This window comes from Peromyscus leucopus, chromosome 22 (genome assembly GCF_004664715.2).
Source record: "Peromyscus leucopus breed LL Stock chromosome 22, UCI_PerLeu_2.1, whole genome shotgun sequence".
In the NCBI taxonomy this organism is placed as follows: Eukaryota; Metazoa; Chordata; class Mammalia; order Rodentia; family Cricetidae; genus Peromyscus; species Peromyscus leucopus.
The window spans coordinates 8266954-8281997 of NC_051081.1; the positions used below are offsets into that span (position 1 = coordinate 8266954).

General features: G+C 48.3%; 1 protein-coding gene across 1 annotated transcript; it reads right to left on the reverse strand.

Annotated features, from left to right (window-relative positions):
• Positions 1–1176: 1176 nt before the first annotated feature.
• Positions 1177–13054, reverse strand: LOC114680847 (leukotriene-B4 omega-hydroxylase 3). Its single transcript, XM_028854017.2, has 13 exons — positions 13019–13054; positions 12362–12572; positions 9615–9759; positions 6972–7025; positions 6757–6884; positions 6480–6601; positions 4709–4979; positions 3629–3695; positions 3313–3442; positions 2189–2322; positions 2048–2112; positions 1794–1876; positions 1177–1432 (listed from the first exon to the last, which is right to left on the reverse strand). The coding sequence occupies exons 2-13, from the start codon at positions 12566–12568 to the stop codon at positions 1255–1257; spliced, it is 1584 nt and encodes a 527-aa protein (XP_028709850.1). The 5' UTR covers positions 12569–12572; positions 13019–13054; the 3' UTR covers positions 1177–1254.
• Between the last annotated feature and the right edge of the window lie 1990 nt (positions 13055–15044).

The window sequence follows — 15044 nt, forward strand, 5'->3', positions numbered from 1 at the left end:
CTGTTGGGAGTTTTGTGTGTGTGTGTGTGTGTGTGTGTGTGTGTGTGTGTGTGTCTCCGCGCGCGCACACACACATGTGAGCACAGTTGCTCACTGAAGCCATAAGAGGGCATCAGAACATCAGATCCCCTGGAACTAGAGTTAAACCTGAGGTAGGTGCTGAGAACCAAACTTGGATCCTCTGAAAGGGCAATAAGTACTCTTTGTCATCTTCCCAGTCCTTACATCTCACTTTATTATTATTATTATTATTATTATTATTATATTTATTTATTTTGAAGCAGGGTTTCTCTGTGTAACAGTCCTGGCTGTCCTGGAACTCCCTGTATAGACCAGGCTGGCCTCGAACTCACAGAGATCTGCCTGCCTCTGCCTCCCGAGTGCTGGGATTAAAGGTGTGCACCACCGCTGCAGCCCGGACTTCATGTTACATTTTATTTGTTTCATTGTGTTGTTTTGTTTTAAATGCAGGGCCTTTAGGGTGAAGAGATGGAACACAGGGCTTCCCACGTGCTCAGCAAGGGCTTTATCATTAAGCTAGCCCCACTGTGAGGGGCACCTCCAGAGACAGCCCTCGTCCATAGCGCAAAAGGAGTGGATTCCAACACCTCCCGTACCCATTAATTCCCTGCAATCCTTCGCTTTCTTTCTTACTAGGGAAAAACCTGAAGGCATCACTACATAACACCTAGAAGAACCTTAGAAGAACCTAACACAGTGACCCACAGATTTGTAGTGTCAGTTTGCAAAGCCGAGGCAGAGCTTACTTTAAGACCAGGAGTTTGAGACTGCTCATGGTGACATAATGAGACCCTAACTTAGGGGAAAAGAAAAAGAAAAAAGACAATGAAAAAAATGCCAGGTTTTAGACTGAATAAGCACAGTAATTTATGCCCACCCCTCCAGAAAAAATAATTCTGAGGTGAGAGAAGGCAGGTCTATCAAGTCATTAAAATGGGGGTCAAAGTAGTGAAAATGGAGCTGAAATTTAACCTCTTCTTGGCTTCCTACGTCCAGAGAGTAGTCCAGCTTGGCTGAAGGAGAATGCACCTTCACTATAAAGACCTGTGGTCAATTAGAGAAAGTCAAGGGTCTTTGGCTCAGACACCAGCCGGCCTCCCTCACCCACGCACTGGATCCGTAGCGACCCCTGCTGGCGTTCAAGTAAGGTTCGGGTATGGGTGACAGCTCTGTTTATTCTGGGATCCGCAGAGGTAGTTGGGTGGGTAGGGTGGTCCCAGGCCAGGTGTAGGGTTACTTTGTGCCAGGGCTCAGCGGCTCCACCCGCAGCCACAGCCCGCCCTCTGCGCGCAGGATCAGCTCCGGCTGCCTGCGCGGCTCCTTGTCATCAGGCAGGAGGCGGAAGCGCAGCAGGGTGAGCGCCAGCGCCACCTTCATCTCGTTCATGGCGAAAGTCTGTCCTATGCAGTTCCTGCGGGAGGGAGGGGTGGGGACTGTGACTGCGCCCGGACCCAGCTAGGCATCGTAGGACCCAATCTGACCCGGTCCCTGCCGCGCCTGATCAGCCAGAGGAGCAGGAGGGACCGTGATGCGCCTGGGACAGCGCTTGGGTATCCTACTTCCCCGAAGCTCTTGCAGCCTCAGCGCCCAATTCAGACCAGGGCGGGGCTCTGAGCACAGAACAGCAGCCCTTCACCTTCCAACCCCTACTCTCCAGACCTCAGCAAATAACCTGAGTAGAGGGCAGGAAGGAGACCCAGAACCCGACCGTCCATTTCCCCACTATTTCCACTGTCAGCCCCACTCCATTAACCCAAGCCCGCTGCCCTCACCTGGGCCCCGCTGAGAAGGGAATAAATGCCAGAGGTGACCTGTCTTTGATGTTTTCAGGGTCAAAGCGGAAAGGGTCATAGACCTGCAGAAGACATTGAGCCAAGGTAGATGAGTGACCTTCCAGTACAACTAGGGGCAGAGTCCAGAGTGTTCTCGGGGAGGCGAGGTCTGATTTCCTAGATCAAAGCCACACCTCTTCCCCTAGTATCCCTACCACACGATGTGGGAAAATAGGGGGCAAGACAGGCAGCACCTCAGGGTCCGGCCACACAGATGGGTTGTGATGAATCCCAAAGATGCTGATGAGGCAGGCGACACCTGAGGGAGAAAAGGGGGTTGTACCGACAAGTCTGTGCTGCCTACCCTGGACCCTTATTCCCTGTCCTATGTGCACCTTTAGGGATGACCCGGCCATCTGGGAGCATAACGTCCTGAGTGCAGCATCGGGAGATGACAGGGACCGGGGGATGCAGCCGCATACTCTCCTTGATGCACATGGTCAGGAAAGGCATCTGGTTCAGGTCGTCCCTAAGGAAACCCTTTGAACTATTACTCAAGGAGTAAGAGAGAGACTGGAAGCCCACGTGGATCAGCGAAATGTTTTCTCATCAAGGTGGACCAAATATGTGGTAACTGGAACAGTAGAGAATTAGGAAGTGTTCTAAGTTGGGACTGATTTCCTGCCAAGCTGTAGCCTTCTGACCAGTCCTTAGCCTGGTCCCTCCCTGGTCTCTGGAGCCACAGTGGAGGTGAACACAAAACAGGTGGGAAAGCCACTGTAGGAGGGATGAACGACCCAGGGGCCCTGGGCAGCACATAGACTGCCATTTTGTTTTATTTTATTGAGACAGAGACTCTCCACACAGCCTTGGCTACCTTGGAACTTGCCATGTAGACCAGCCTGACCAGGAACTCAGAGGGCCTCCTGTCTGTCTCCCGCATGCTGGGATTAAGAGTGTGTGCCATTTTATTTGTGTGTGTGTGTGTGTGTGTGTGTGTGTGTGTGTGTGTTTATGAGTGCAGGTCAGGGCTTAAGATCCACTAGAACTGAGTTCCTGTTGGTTGTGAGATGTGGATTCTGGGAACCAAACTTTTCAAGAGCAGGAAGTGCTCTTAACAGCTAAGCCATATCTCTAGCTCTAGCACACTTTAATGCCCAAATATCACCTATGAGTTTCTGAACATAGCACTACATAAGATCTAGGGTACAGGAGAAGAATAAACACTCATGGAAGAAAACATCTATTGGAAAGAAAAAAAGACTAGGGGAAGTACTTTCATTGAACACATGCAAAAAATCACCAACTTTTCCTTATCTCTGTTATCTCAGCAACACAATTTTTTCTGTTTCAAAGCCAACAACCGCTTTCTTGCTAGCCAGCCTTGGTACCAGGTCTGTTCTCTGGGCTCACATTCTGTGCCCGTGAGCAAATACAGGGAAATCATCAGAGTGACTCAACCCCTACTTGAGGAGGAGAGCCAAGAAGAGAGGAATGTGCCAGGAAAACCTGTTCTCACCATTCAATCTCCTCAGGCTCTCGGTCCCTCAGCAGCTCCCGCACCTCCTGCCGGCAGCGCTCCTGGTACTCTGGGTGCCTCGCCAGGTTGTACAGGACCCAGGAGAGCCCACTGGCTGTGGTGTCATGGCCTGAGGGACAGACAGGCATGGGTCTCTGCACTGCTTCAGCACTACTGAGTGGACAGCACCCCGCAATTAAGTCCAGGAAAGGATGGAAAAGGGAAAGGGTAGAACCGAAGGATTCCAGGTCCTCCCAACAAGTCTCAAGATGGAGAAACTCCTGCCTCCTCCCTAGTCCCACACTGGGACCCTCACCCTCAAACATGAACGTGTCAGCCTCTGCTCTGATGTCCTCGTCTGACAGCTCCTTTCCATCTTCATCCTGAAGGCCAAGCAAGACCCACGAAATCTCAGAAGTTCTGAAAATTTCTGTGTTTAAACTATGACATTTTCAAAGGATCTGTTGTTCAGCCAGAAACCAAAGGCCACCCACCACTGCATATCTCTTGGCTATTACTATTGGTACAATCACACCTTCCCAGGCTTTCTGCTGGTTATCCTGTTTCCTGTGTTGTTCACAGTTGGAAGAGCCAGTAACTTATACATAAAATGTCACCATGTTTCTGCTTAATGAGGAATTTATGGAAAACCAACAGTGACTTGATATGTAAGATGACTGTATGGCAACTTGCCTTGGGAATCAGAAGTACATCTTTATTCCAAAGACTTCTATCTATATTCAAAAATGTTAGATCCAGGGAACCTTATCTCACCTGTTGAAACATTGTTTGCAAATCTACAGACTTTGCCCTGAAGAGAAGCTGTTTAACTCTAGAACAAAGTTTTCTCTCTCTTCCCTTCCTCCTTTCCTCCCTTTCTCCCTCCCTCCCTCCCTCCCTCTTTGTTCACCATTTACCACCTTGAGGGGAACTAGATTCAGGTGTACTTGTTATTCAACATGAACCACAGATGATAATGCACTGCCCTTTCTCTGTGATGTAAACCCTGTGGCACATACAGCTAAACACTTCATCTCCTGGAAAGGGGGAAAATGGAGAAGCCATTGCTGTATCTTATTCTGGCTGTGCCTGTTGCCATGACTAATTAAGGGCTGCTGTGATTACTGACTTGAAGCAGTTGCAAACTGTGTGCATGTACAGACATAAATGCCCTACAGTGATGTATTAACCTGTAAAGTGCTCAGGCTTTTCACAGTTTCAGCCTTGGCAGTTTCCTGAAGTCTGTATTCCAGGATCATTGATAAAATCTGCCTATGCATGCCATGTCTCTCCCAACCCCACACCTGCATGGCTCCACAGTGCCCCCTGTATCAAGCTCATGTTATTTGACTTGACATTTGGCATCGATATTCATCCTGCTTCTTGATAAGCCCACCTTGACCAACAGCAGCACATCAATGAAATCCAAAGTCTTGTTCTCAGCCTTGGACTTTAGGAAATCATCCAAACCCTGATCTGGGAGGGTGCAGCGCCGCTTCTGGATGACAGCATCAGTGAATTTATGCACCAAGTTGCAGGCCTTACGGAAGCGCATCCCATCGGGGGTGAGATGGTACAGCAGGTCAATGTACAGCAGAGGCTGTTGGTGCCTTTTGGCCACTAGAGCACTGAGCTCCAAGATGGCAGCAATATATTCACTAGGCTTCCTTCAGGATTTGGACAGAGGAGACAGCAATTTAAAATACATGAATCTTGTGCTTCTTACCAGCAGCCAGGAGCCATTGGGAATGGAGTAGCCAGGAACAGTTGGCCACAGAAGAAGAGTGGAATGAGCCCTGAGATTCAACTCTCAACAAACTCATCACATCTCTGTGAGCTGCCTCCACACCCATAGGCCCCCAAACCACAGTGTGGACAGCTCTCAATACTGACTTATTATGAAGACACTAGATGAGTCAACAGTGGCAACATTGATACTGATAGGTGAGCTGAACCCTAGGTCCTTTTGAAAAAGAATGAGGTCCAAGCTAGATGAACAGTTTAAGGAAGGAGGTATCATTAGCTCTGCAACTTAGAATTAACTCCCTAAGGGGTGTGTGTGTGTGTGTGTGTGTGTGAGTGTGTGTGTGTGTGTGTGTGTGTATTCTTGAACTTTATTTATATATTATATATTTATTTATTTAAAAATTTTATATTTATTTAAATATTGATATCTTACTTATTTACATATTTTTTGGTATATAATTTATTTATTTTGTTGGGCATGGCAGCACATGACTTTAATCCCAGCACCCTGGAGGCAGAGCCAGGTAGATCTCTGTGAGTTTGAGGTCAGCCTGGTCTACATAGTAAGTTTCAGTCCAGCTAAGGATACATAGAGAGACCTTGTCTCAAAAAAAAGTATTTATTTTTATTTTATGTGTTTTGCCTGATGTATGCATTTGTACACCGGTGTCCTTGAAGGGCAGAAGAATGTGTTGGGTCACCTAGAACTGGAGTTACAGATAGTTGTAAACTTCCATGTGGGTGCTGGGAATCAAACTCAGGTCTCTGCAAGTGTCAGCTCTCCAGCTCTCCTATAGAATATTCAAGGCCATAGAACTTCAAGATGTGGGGGCTAGGGAGGAATGTCTTAGGACATTAGGTATGTTCTTGATGGGGATAGTCTATCTGTCTGCCTCTTTGTTTGTCTGTCTGTTTCTAGATGCTATGAGGTGTCAGACTCTTTTAGCAGGTGCTCCTGGCTGTGATGTGCTGTTATACAGGCTCAATGGAGCTGACCGACCATTGACTAAGGCTTCCGAAACCACAGGCCAGAATCAGCCTGCCCTCATTTCAAGCTCTCTCAAGTACTTTGCACACTCTTGGAAATATGACTAGCACAAGAAATATGACAAACACCTTCATAGTTTCCCTAGAGCCATAGACTAAAAGTACTCCTGCCTTACACTGGCCGTTTGATCCCTTGAATTTCATTTCTAAGGTGCCTCCCCATTTCCTCTCCCACCAATTCTGCTTGTCATCATCTCTGTGGCTTTACTGAAACAATCCTACCTCCTGCGAGGAAGAATCACTTTCTCCTTTCCCACGTCTTTCAGCGTTGGTTCTGAACCACCTCCTCTAGGGAGGCCACTCTAGTCCTCCTAGTCAGTCCTCCCTCCTTTTGGTCCATGACCCAGGTTCTGAGGCCCAGAACAAAGACTCACTCCTGACAGTTGCTGTTAAAACTGAAGACACATTTCTGTAGACTGTCCAGAGTCATGAGGCTGACATGTTCAAACATGTCCAGACGGGCACTGCCTTTGGATATCATGTGCTGCCATTTGGCCTGGCAGAAGGAGAGAGGACAGGGATTAGACCTTGGCTCCTTGAGACCCTGCCTAATCAAAACCCCTGACCCAGAACCAGCCTCTTCATCTTATGCTCCAACCACACAAAACCAGGAATAGCCAGGGTGTGGAAATGAGGGTTCCAGGGACTCACATGCATGATGTTGGTGCTGTCATTGAAAATCTTCACATACGGCTTCAGGATGTTGAAATGGAAGGCGGGTGTCAGCATGCGACGGTGGCGGGTCCACTTGTCACCAGCACTCACCAAAAGCCCATCCCCTGGTAGAGCAGCCATAGTATTAGGCAAGAGTAGACCTTTCCCTGACCCCCAAGGGTGTCCTTTGCCCCTCGCCTGCAGATACTCACCCAGCCAAGGTTTCAGAAAGCTGTAGAATATCACATCCTTGAGAGCAACTGCAGCTGACATGAACAAGGACAGTTGGGGGTCACAGAGTCAGTGAGGGCAGACCATGGAAGGTGGGAGTCTGTCCTTCACCTCCAAAGTCCACATGCCATGAAGAGAACCAAGGACAGAGGAAGCAAAATGAAGTTGAAAATGAGAGAAGACTAGACCAGGCAGTAGCAGTAGCAGCAGGTAAGACAAAGGTATGGCCTGACATGCTACATTATGCTGCAGCACCAATTCACATGGCTTCTACATAGTCTAACATGTCTGCCATACCTGATCCCATCACAAAACTCTGTGACATTTAATGGAACGTAGGTCTCTGTCATCTAGGCACCCTAGGTATCTGACATTTCCTGAACAGATATGGGACACATCACAAGGACACATAAGGGTTAACCTGACATAACTACCTTGACATCTTGACCCCTTATGCTATAACATGGACCAGAGATCATCTGACAGACCTCTGTGTATACCTCAGTCAAGCTGCTGACAAGATTTGAGAATAGTTATGTATGGTGGTTTGAATGAGAATGTCTCCCAGAGGCTAATGTACACGAATATTTGTTCTCCAGCTGGAGGCACTGTTTATGGAGGTTTAACAGGTGTTGCTTTGCTGGATGAAATGCCTCACTTGTGTCGGGCTTTTGAGAGTTCACAGACTATAGCTACTCCTGGATTCCTCTTTCTTCTTTGTGTTTATGGTTGAGTATGCGATCTCTCAGTTTCCTACTCTTGTCACCATCACCATGGTGGACTCTCCCTCCAAAACCATAATTTAAAATAAAATAAACTCTTCCCTCTATGAGTTCCCTTGGTCATGGCATTTTATCACAGCAACAGAAAAGTTACTAAGGAATTGTGGTTCTTGTTGTTTCCAACACTCAAGAGGTTAAATCAAGAAAATCCAGAGTTTGAGGCTAGCCTGGACTGAGCAGCAAAACAGTATCTCAAAAAAAGCAAAAGCTCCATTAATATACCAGATCTGGCCCAGATCGTAACCCACTGATCTCACCTGGAGGTTCTTAAAGTCTTGCCTTGGATACAACATCGATAAAGTATCCATCATTTCTCAGAAGGACCCTGGATCCCAGACCTCAGATAGCCCTAAAGAGGGTCCAGAGATAAAAAACAAGAAGGCCATCTCCAATAGCTTCTCAGTACCTGCCATGCCTCAAATATTCAGATCTGAAGTTAAGCCCAGACATGACCACTATCATGCATCTCAGCTGCAACAAATACAAATGCAAAAAAAAGGAGATGGAAATGTAATGTAAACTTGCAACAGCTGTGACCACACAGATGACATCACATAATTATGTTCACAAAATAAGCAACATGATCAGACATAAGACAGGGTATGTCCAGGTAAGAAAAATGGGGGAGCATCAGGGCCACAACCCAGCCTGCCTGCCTGATACACATTACATTATCAGCTAGAGAAATCACAGAGACCTCAGTTGTGGGCAAGCTGGAGCCAGTACAGTCCACATGGAGTAAAGAGCATGGACTTCATGAACGTAGGGTGGTTTGGACTGGGGAGATGACTCAGTGGATACAAGCACTTGCCTCACAAGCCTGAGGGCCAGAGTATGAATCCCCCAAAACTAGACTTGGCAGCACGTCTGTAATCCCAGTGTTCTTATGGTAAAATAGGAGCCAGATACAAGAGGGTTCTCCACCTGCCCCTGAAGCTTGAGGTCTATCCAACTTGTGTGCATATACTTGAGTAAACAATGAGAGACCTTGTCTCAAACAAGGTGGAAGGCAAGGATCAACACCCAAGGTGCCTTCTAACTCCACACGTGTGCCATGGCATACACATGCCTGCACTCACATGCACAAACATGCCCTCCCACAAGCATTTTAAAGAGTAAAGTGGGGGTGGTTGGTTTAGATGCTCAAGTTCCAGGACATAATTGAAATAATTTGGCAGGCAGGGGGTGTCAGGCCCATGCCTGGCAAGGGACAGAGCTGTGGTGACTCTTCTCTTTCCTTTCTTAGCCTGGTGTGTCCCAAGATGGGAAGATGAGAATGCAGAAGGAGGCTAGGCTGAGGTGGGTGTCCTAGGGAGATTTCCAGGCTTTCACAAGACACCAACCAACATAAGGTGATCAACCAACTCAGCAGAGTTGGGTGGTTTGGAAATAACAGACCAGATTCTCTAATAGCCAGCCACCTGGCCCTGCTTTCAACACTACTACTTGTGCCCACAGATATAGCTTGAACAACTCCTCCTCCAGGAAGCCTCTGCATATAATTCTCACAGAGACCACACCTCTCCACTTAGCTGTCAGGGCCTCTCTCCCTCTGACAACACAAGGTTAGGGATGTCCCTGTCAAGTTCTGTCTCAATAACTGACTTCCTCTAGGACAGGACCTTGGGTTGAAGACACCTGGAGACTGAGAAAAGTCCAGAACACCGAGATCCAGGTGAGTGCAGACAATAGAATCACGTGGGAGCTGGTGAAACCATAAAGAGAAGAGAGGGGCTGACAGGGAAGAAAGGAGGGGCTGGACCACTTCAGGAGCTGAACAGAAGTATGTGGCTAGGGAATGGAAGCCCTTAGATTCCCACCACCACCAGCTCCCATGGGTACCTGAGGCATTGAGGACAGATCGGACGATGTCAGAGTGGCACAGAGTGATGACGGGGAACGTTGGGCCCATCCACATCATAAAGCCCTGGGGGTAGGTGACTATCAGCTGGGTCAGTGTCTTCATGCCCTGCTCTGTAGGAGTGACCTGCAAGCAACAGGGGGACAGTCACCTCCTGATGTGGTTTATATCAGGGATCAAGTTGGCTGGGTGAAGAGATGCCCAGGTAGGGATACTCATGACCTCTGGGTGTGTCTGTGATGGTGTTTCAAAAAGAATTATTATTTGCATCAGTAGACAGTGTGGACAATACCATCCAACCCACTGAAGATCTAGAGGGACTAAGCAGAGAAGGGGAAAAGTCCATCTCTTTTCCAGAGCTGGGGCACCCATCTTCTCCTACCATCAGATATCAAGATTCTGGTCTTTGAAATGTTAAGCTCCAGTGTTGTCCCACCTACAAGCTCCCAAATCATGACACATAGACTTCTTATTAATTATGAAAGCTTGGCCAATAGCTTAGGCTTCTTTCTAACTAGCTCTTATAACTTAAATTAACCAATTCTTATTAATTTACTTTCTGCCTCGTGGCTTTATTGCCTCATCTCCATACTGCCCATCCACCTTGCTCTGCACCCCCTGGCATCTCCTCCTTCTTCCCAGTGTCCTCTCTGTATCCAAACTCCTGCCTAGCTATTGACTATTCAGCTTTCTTGTTTGTTTGTTTTTGTTTTTTTAGACAGGGTTTCTCTGTGTTGAAGATCTGGCTGTCCTGGAATTCACGTTGTAGACCAGGCTGGCCTCAAACTCATAGAGATCCACCTGCCTCTGCCTCCTGAGTACTGGGATTAAAGGTGTGCACCACCACTGCCTGGTGGCCATTCAGCTTTTTATTAAACCAATCTGAGTGATATATCTTCACAGTGTACAAAAAAGGTTATTCTACAACTCTCCAGTATTTACACTTGAGCCCCTACACACCCCTGGGTTCTCATATTGTTGTTCCAAGACTGAGTTGCTCACAGTCCAGATTCCTGTTTGCAGATGGCATACTGAGGTACTCCTCCATCTCCATAAAGACATAAGCCAATTTCCATAATGCACTGTACCCCTCTCTCTTGTACCCTGCTTTACATATATGTATAGATATGCATGTATGTATACATAACTGTATATGTGTGATCATGTGCTGCATAATGTCTTTGTCAAAGACAGACTGCACAGATTTATCTGTTATGGCTACAATGAAGCTAAAGAATCTCTGTTGCCTCTTATTTTCTTTATACATTTCTATGTTTAGATACATTCAGATGCATAAATAGCATGATATAACAAATCTCCTACAATATTGAGGATAGCACCATGATGTCCAGATTTGTATAGTAGAACAACAATTGGTACCACATAGTCTAGGTGTACAGTGAACTACACCTAGTAGATTTGTGTCAGTAGACTCTGAGGTCAGCACAATCACAATACCCCTTTTGGACAGATTTCTCAGAAAATGTCCTCATCACTTCTCCATCTCTCTCTCTCTCTCTCTCTCTCTCTCTCTCTCTCTCTCTCTCTCTCTCTCTCTCTCCCTCTCTCTCTCTCTCTGTGTGTGTGTGTGTGTGTGTGTTTACTATTTGTTCCACTTCTCCAGAAAACTGTAACTAAGTCTCTTTCCCAGGAGCATTAGGGTCCCTTCTGCAGCCTGTGGAAATGACACAGCTTCTGTCATAAGTGAACCTGTGTCTTGATTTTGCAGGGATGAAGGGAGCCCTTCCCTCTTTCTATTCTGTTCCTCCCAGAGCCATGCCCAAGACCCAAGTGTCCACTCCAGACCCAGTGGACAAGTTAGGATATGTACCCATGACCTCTCATGTCCTAGCTGGTCCACAAGGTCTCCAGTTCTTCCCCTGGGCAAAGGGCCACACACCAGGGAACTCCAGCCTTAGCAGGTTCCAGGGGAGCAGGAGTGACCTCCAAGTCTCCATTAGGATAGCAGCTCCCACCCACATCACCAGATGCCCACCAGCCTCAGAGCATCGGGAACCTCTGTGCACAGCCCACACTGAGCCATGTGCAAGTGAAGCAGCTGGAGTAAGCCACCTAAATGGGAGATCAGATGGGAGTCAAAGTCCAAAGTGTGGGGTCAAGGGTGGGGTGAAGGAAGGTCCATGGGAGGGTGAGTAGGGTAAAGAGTGGGGTCAAGGGAGGTGGGGGGGTGAGTGGGTAAAGGGTGGGGGTCAAGGAAGGTCCACGGGGTGGGGGGGAGTGGACAGTTTTCATCCAGGTAGTACAACAGGGCCCACTGGTCTATCTTTGGGAAGAAGAGCACGATAAGGAGGAAGTGGCCCAGGGAGGGAGGTGGGGAGTCAGCCTGCAGCTCGGCTGTCGCCAGCTGTGCCCTGCCTGTGTGCAGTTGGGGAGAGAGATCAAAGATCAATACTGGAGAGCTGTAGGACAGAGACGGGCTCACACAAAGAAACGGCCACAGTCCCCGGGAGGCCTCCAGTCCAACAAGCAGAACGGAGGAAATGTCGGGGTCTCCACTCTGTGTCTCCCACCCTGAGAACTCAGTATCCTCCAGTGTGAGGAAGAGAGTTGGAAATCCAGAGCAGACTGGGGTGGGAGCACAGGGAGGTGAGAGGGGAAGGCATACCCGAGACCATCAGCTCACCCACCCCAGCAGTCTGAGCCCCGTTCCTGGCCCCCAAAAGACCATCCACTCTGACACCCCCACTCATCCTGACGCCGCACTTACCATTCCCACATGGCCCATAAGCCAGTTCCTTTTGGGGGGCTGAGGGAAACCACGGAGGTGACGGAGGTGACGGTAGTTCCCATAGGCAGCATAGGTCTGGGTCAGAATTCGGGCCAGGAGCCAGAGGGCCCCAGCCAGCAGCAGGAGCTGCCACAGGGAGGCCACCTCAGGCCCCAGCCCCAGGCGGGACAGGCTCAGCTGTGTCATCCTGCTGGGTGGATAAGTGAGCAGTGAACAATGAGGACTAGGAAAGGGGCAGGGATCTCCAGAGACACTGGACAGAGGACAGAGCAGGAAGGAGGAGTGAGATCCCGGGATATGCAGGGGAAGGGTCTATAAGAGTAGACAAGAAAATGAGGAGGGGAAGGAGGAGCACGGGGATGAGGGGGAGGACCAGCGCTAGCAAAACATAGAGGAGGAGAGAGATTGATCTGGAGTCGACATCCCTAAATTATGCAAAATTAAAATCCAGGGGTTCAGTTATTCATAAACTACCATCCCCAAAGCCAGCTGGCTCCCTGCGGCATCCATGCTTGGCCAGCTGGCTTTCTGCCCTGCCCTGGCCTTGGGTTGTACCTTCCCTATCCCAGACTAGGTCCCTGCAATATCACCACCCCCAGCCTGGCACCTCCTCTCAGGAACAGGAATCTACCATACCTTCCCTCTCCTCTTCTGGGACTCTTTTGTCCCTGGCTTCTGGACACTGGGAGGCTGGGCCTTTCTAAGCCAGCCAATCTCTGCCAAGCCTGGATGCCTCCTCCTTGCCTGGGAAAGTGGCCAAGATGGGGGTAGAATCAGCCTGGTGCAGAGAGGAATCATCATAAGCTGGCAAAACATGGACACCTGAATCTTAGGACTACTGTGGGACAAGGTTGATGCTGTGTTATGTATTTCCAGCATCCTTGCTCCTCCATGGATATGGTACACTAAGAAAAGGGTGAACTTGGAAATCCACAAGCTGGGAGATCAGAATCTAGCCAGCTCGGTGCCTGATCATTTCCTGAGCTCCTGTCCAATGGGCTGTGAGGATGACAGGCACCATTTTTCAGTACAATATGAGAAGGCTATGGGACTGAAGAGTCCGCCCACCAGCTACTCAGCCTGGTGGCGTTCAAGTCCTGCCTTCCCAGCAGAAACAAGACTTTCCAGAGCAGGAACAGAGAATGAACCCCAATTGGGGTTTCCAGGTCCAAAACCAGGCATCAGGAATCCAGTTGAGACTGGGATGGTTAGAGCTGGGAAGTGCAGTCATGTGCGGGTGAGAGAGACCTTGAACAGATGGGATCCAGGGGAAGGTAAGTGTGTGTGTGTGTGTGTGTGTGTGTGTGTGTGTGTGTGTGTGTGTGTGTAAGCCAGAAGACATCTTCTCTCCTATAGCCGGAGTCACAGGTGGTTGTGAGCCACCTGACATGGGGGCTGGGAACTGGTCCTCTGGAAGAGCAGGAACATTCTTAACTGCTGAGCTCTCTCTCTAGTTCCCTTCACTTTCTTCTTTCTTTCTTTTTCCTTTTTTCTTCCTTTCTTTCTTAATTTCTCTTTCTCTTTCCTCCCTCTCTCCCTTCTCCCTTTTTCTTTCTTTCTGGTTTTTTTTGAGAGAGTTTCTGTGTAGCCCTGGCTGTCCTGGAACTTGTTCTATAGATCAGGTTGGCCTTGAACTCAGAGACCCACCTGCCTCTGCTTCCTGAGTGCTGGGATTAAAGATATGGACCACCACACCCAGCCCACCTCCTTCCTTTTCTAAAATGGAGTCTAAATGACATTTTATTTAATAATCACTCTTCTGTATGATCATAATTTGTGTATTTTGTTGTTCTGAGGCAGTGTTTATGCTGTGTAGCTAAAGATGACTTAAGCTTCTAAACCTCCTAATTTCAGCCCTGAGAGCTGGAATTACCGGTGTGCTCCAGAATTCTCCGTTTATGCAAAATTGGAGACCAAACCCAGGACCCTCTTTTTTTTTTTTTTTTTTTTTAACTTATTTTTAATTTATATTCATTGGTGTTTTGCCAGCATGTGTGAGAATGTCAGAAGTCCTGGAGCTGTAGTTACAGACAGCCATGTGGATACTGGGTATTGAACCCATTCCATTACATCTGGAAGAGTAGTCAGTGCTCTTAACTGCTGAGTCATCTCTCCAGTACCTCCTCCCTCCCCTTCCCAGGGCCTCTTCTATGCTAGGCAAGCACTCTACAAACTCAGCCTTCTGATTTATATTAAGCTCAGGAGAGGAACGAGGACTTCCAGGTAGAGTGGACAGGATCAGGTACTGCTTAGGCTATAGGGACAGGGCAGAGAGGAGGAGGGATACTCAGAAATGTATGGGAAGGGATGAGAGGGGAACAGAGATATAGAGGAAGAGGAAGAGAGGGAGATTAGACTGTGAAGACATGGAAATGAGAGACTGATTAAAGTTCCCACCTGTCTAAGTCATATGGGCATTACTTGCAACTCAGTTGCCTAGAAATCCTTATCTCCTGGACCACCTGGCCCCTGCTGCTATATTCACACCCCATCCTGAGCCAGGACCCTGTAGCCCCACCAGCAGCAGCTTGGTACCTTCTCATGTGTTCCCCACATCCTCCTCCCCTCTTTTGGGGCATCTTTGTCTCTGGCTCCTGGAGGGGTTTATGAGGGCCTGGGTGGGACTAGATCAGCCAATCACTTCCAGACCTAGCTGCTTGCT

Coding starts and splice junctions, on each gene's coding strand:
- LOC114680847 (XM_028854017.2), bottom strand. CDS start 12,568: ATGACACAGCTGAGCCTGTCCCGCCTGGGGCTGGGGCCTGAGGTGGCC. Junction 7,026..9,614: donor ATCTGTCCTCAATGCCTCAG/GTACCCATGGGA, acceptor TGTTCATGTCAG/CTGCAGTTGCTCTCAAGGAT. Junction 4,980..6,479: donor TTTAACAGCAACTGTCAGGA/GTGAGTCTTTGT, acceptor CAAATCCTGAAG/GAAGCCTAGTGAATATATTG.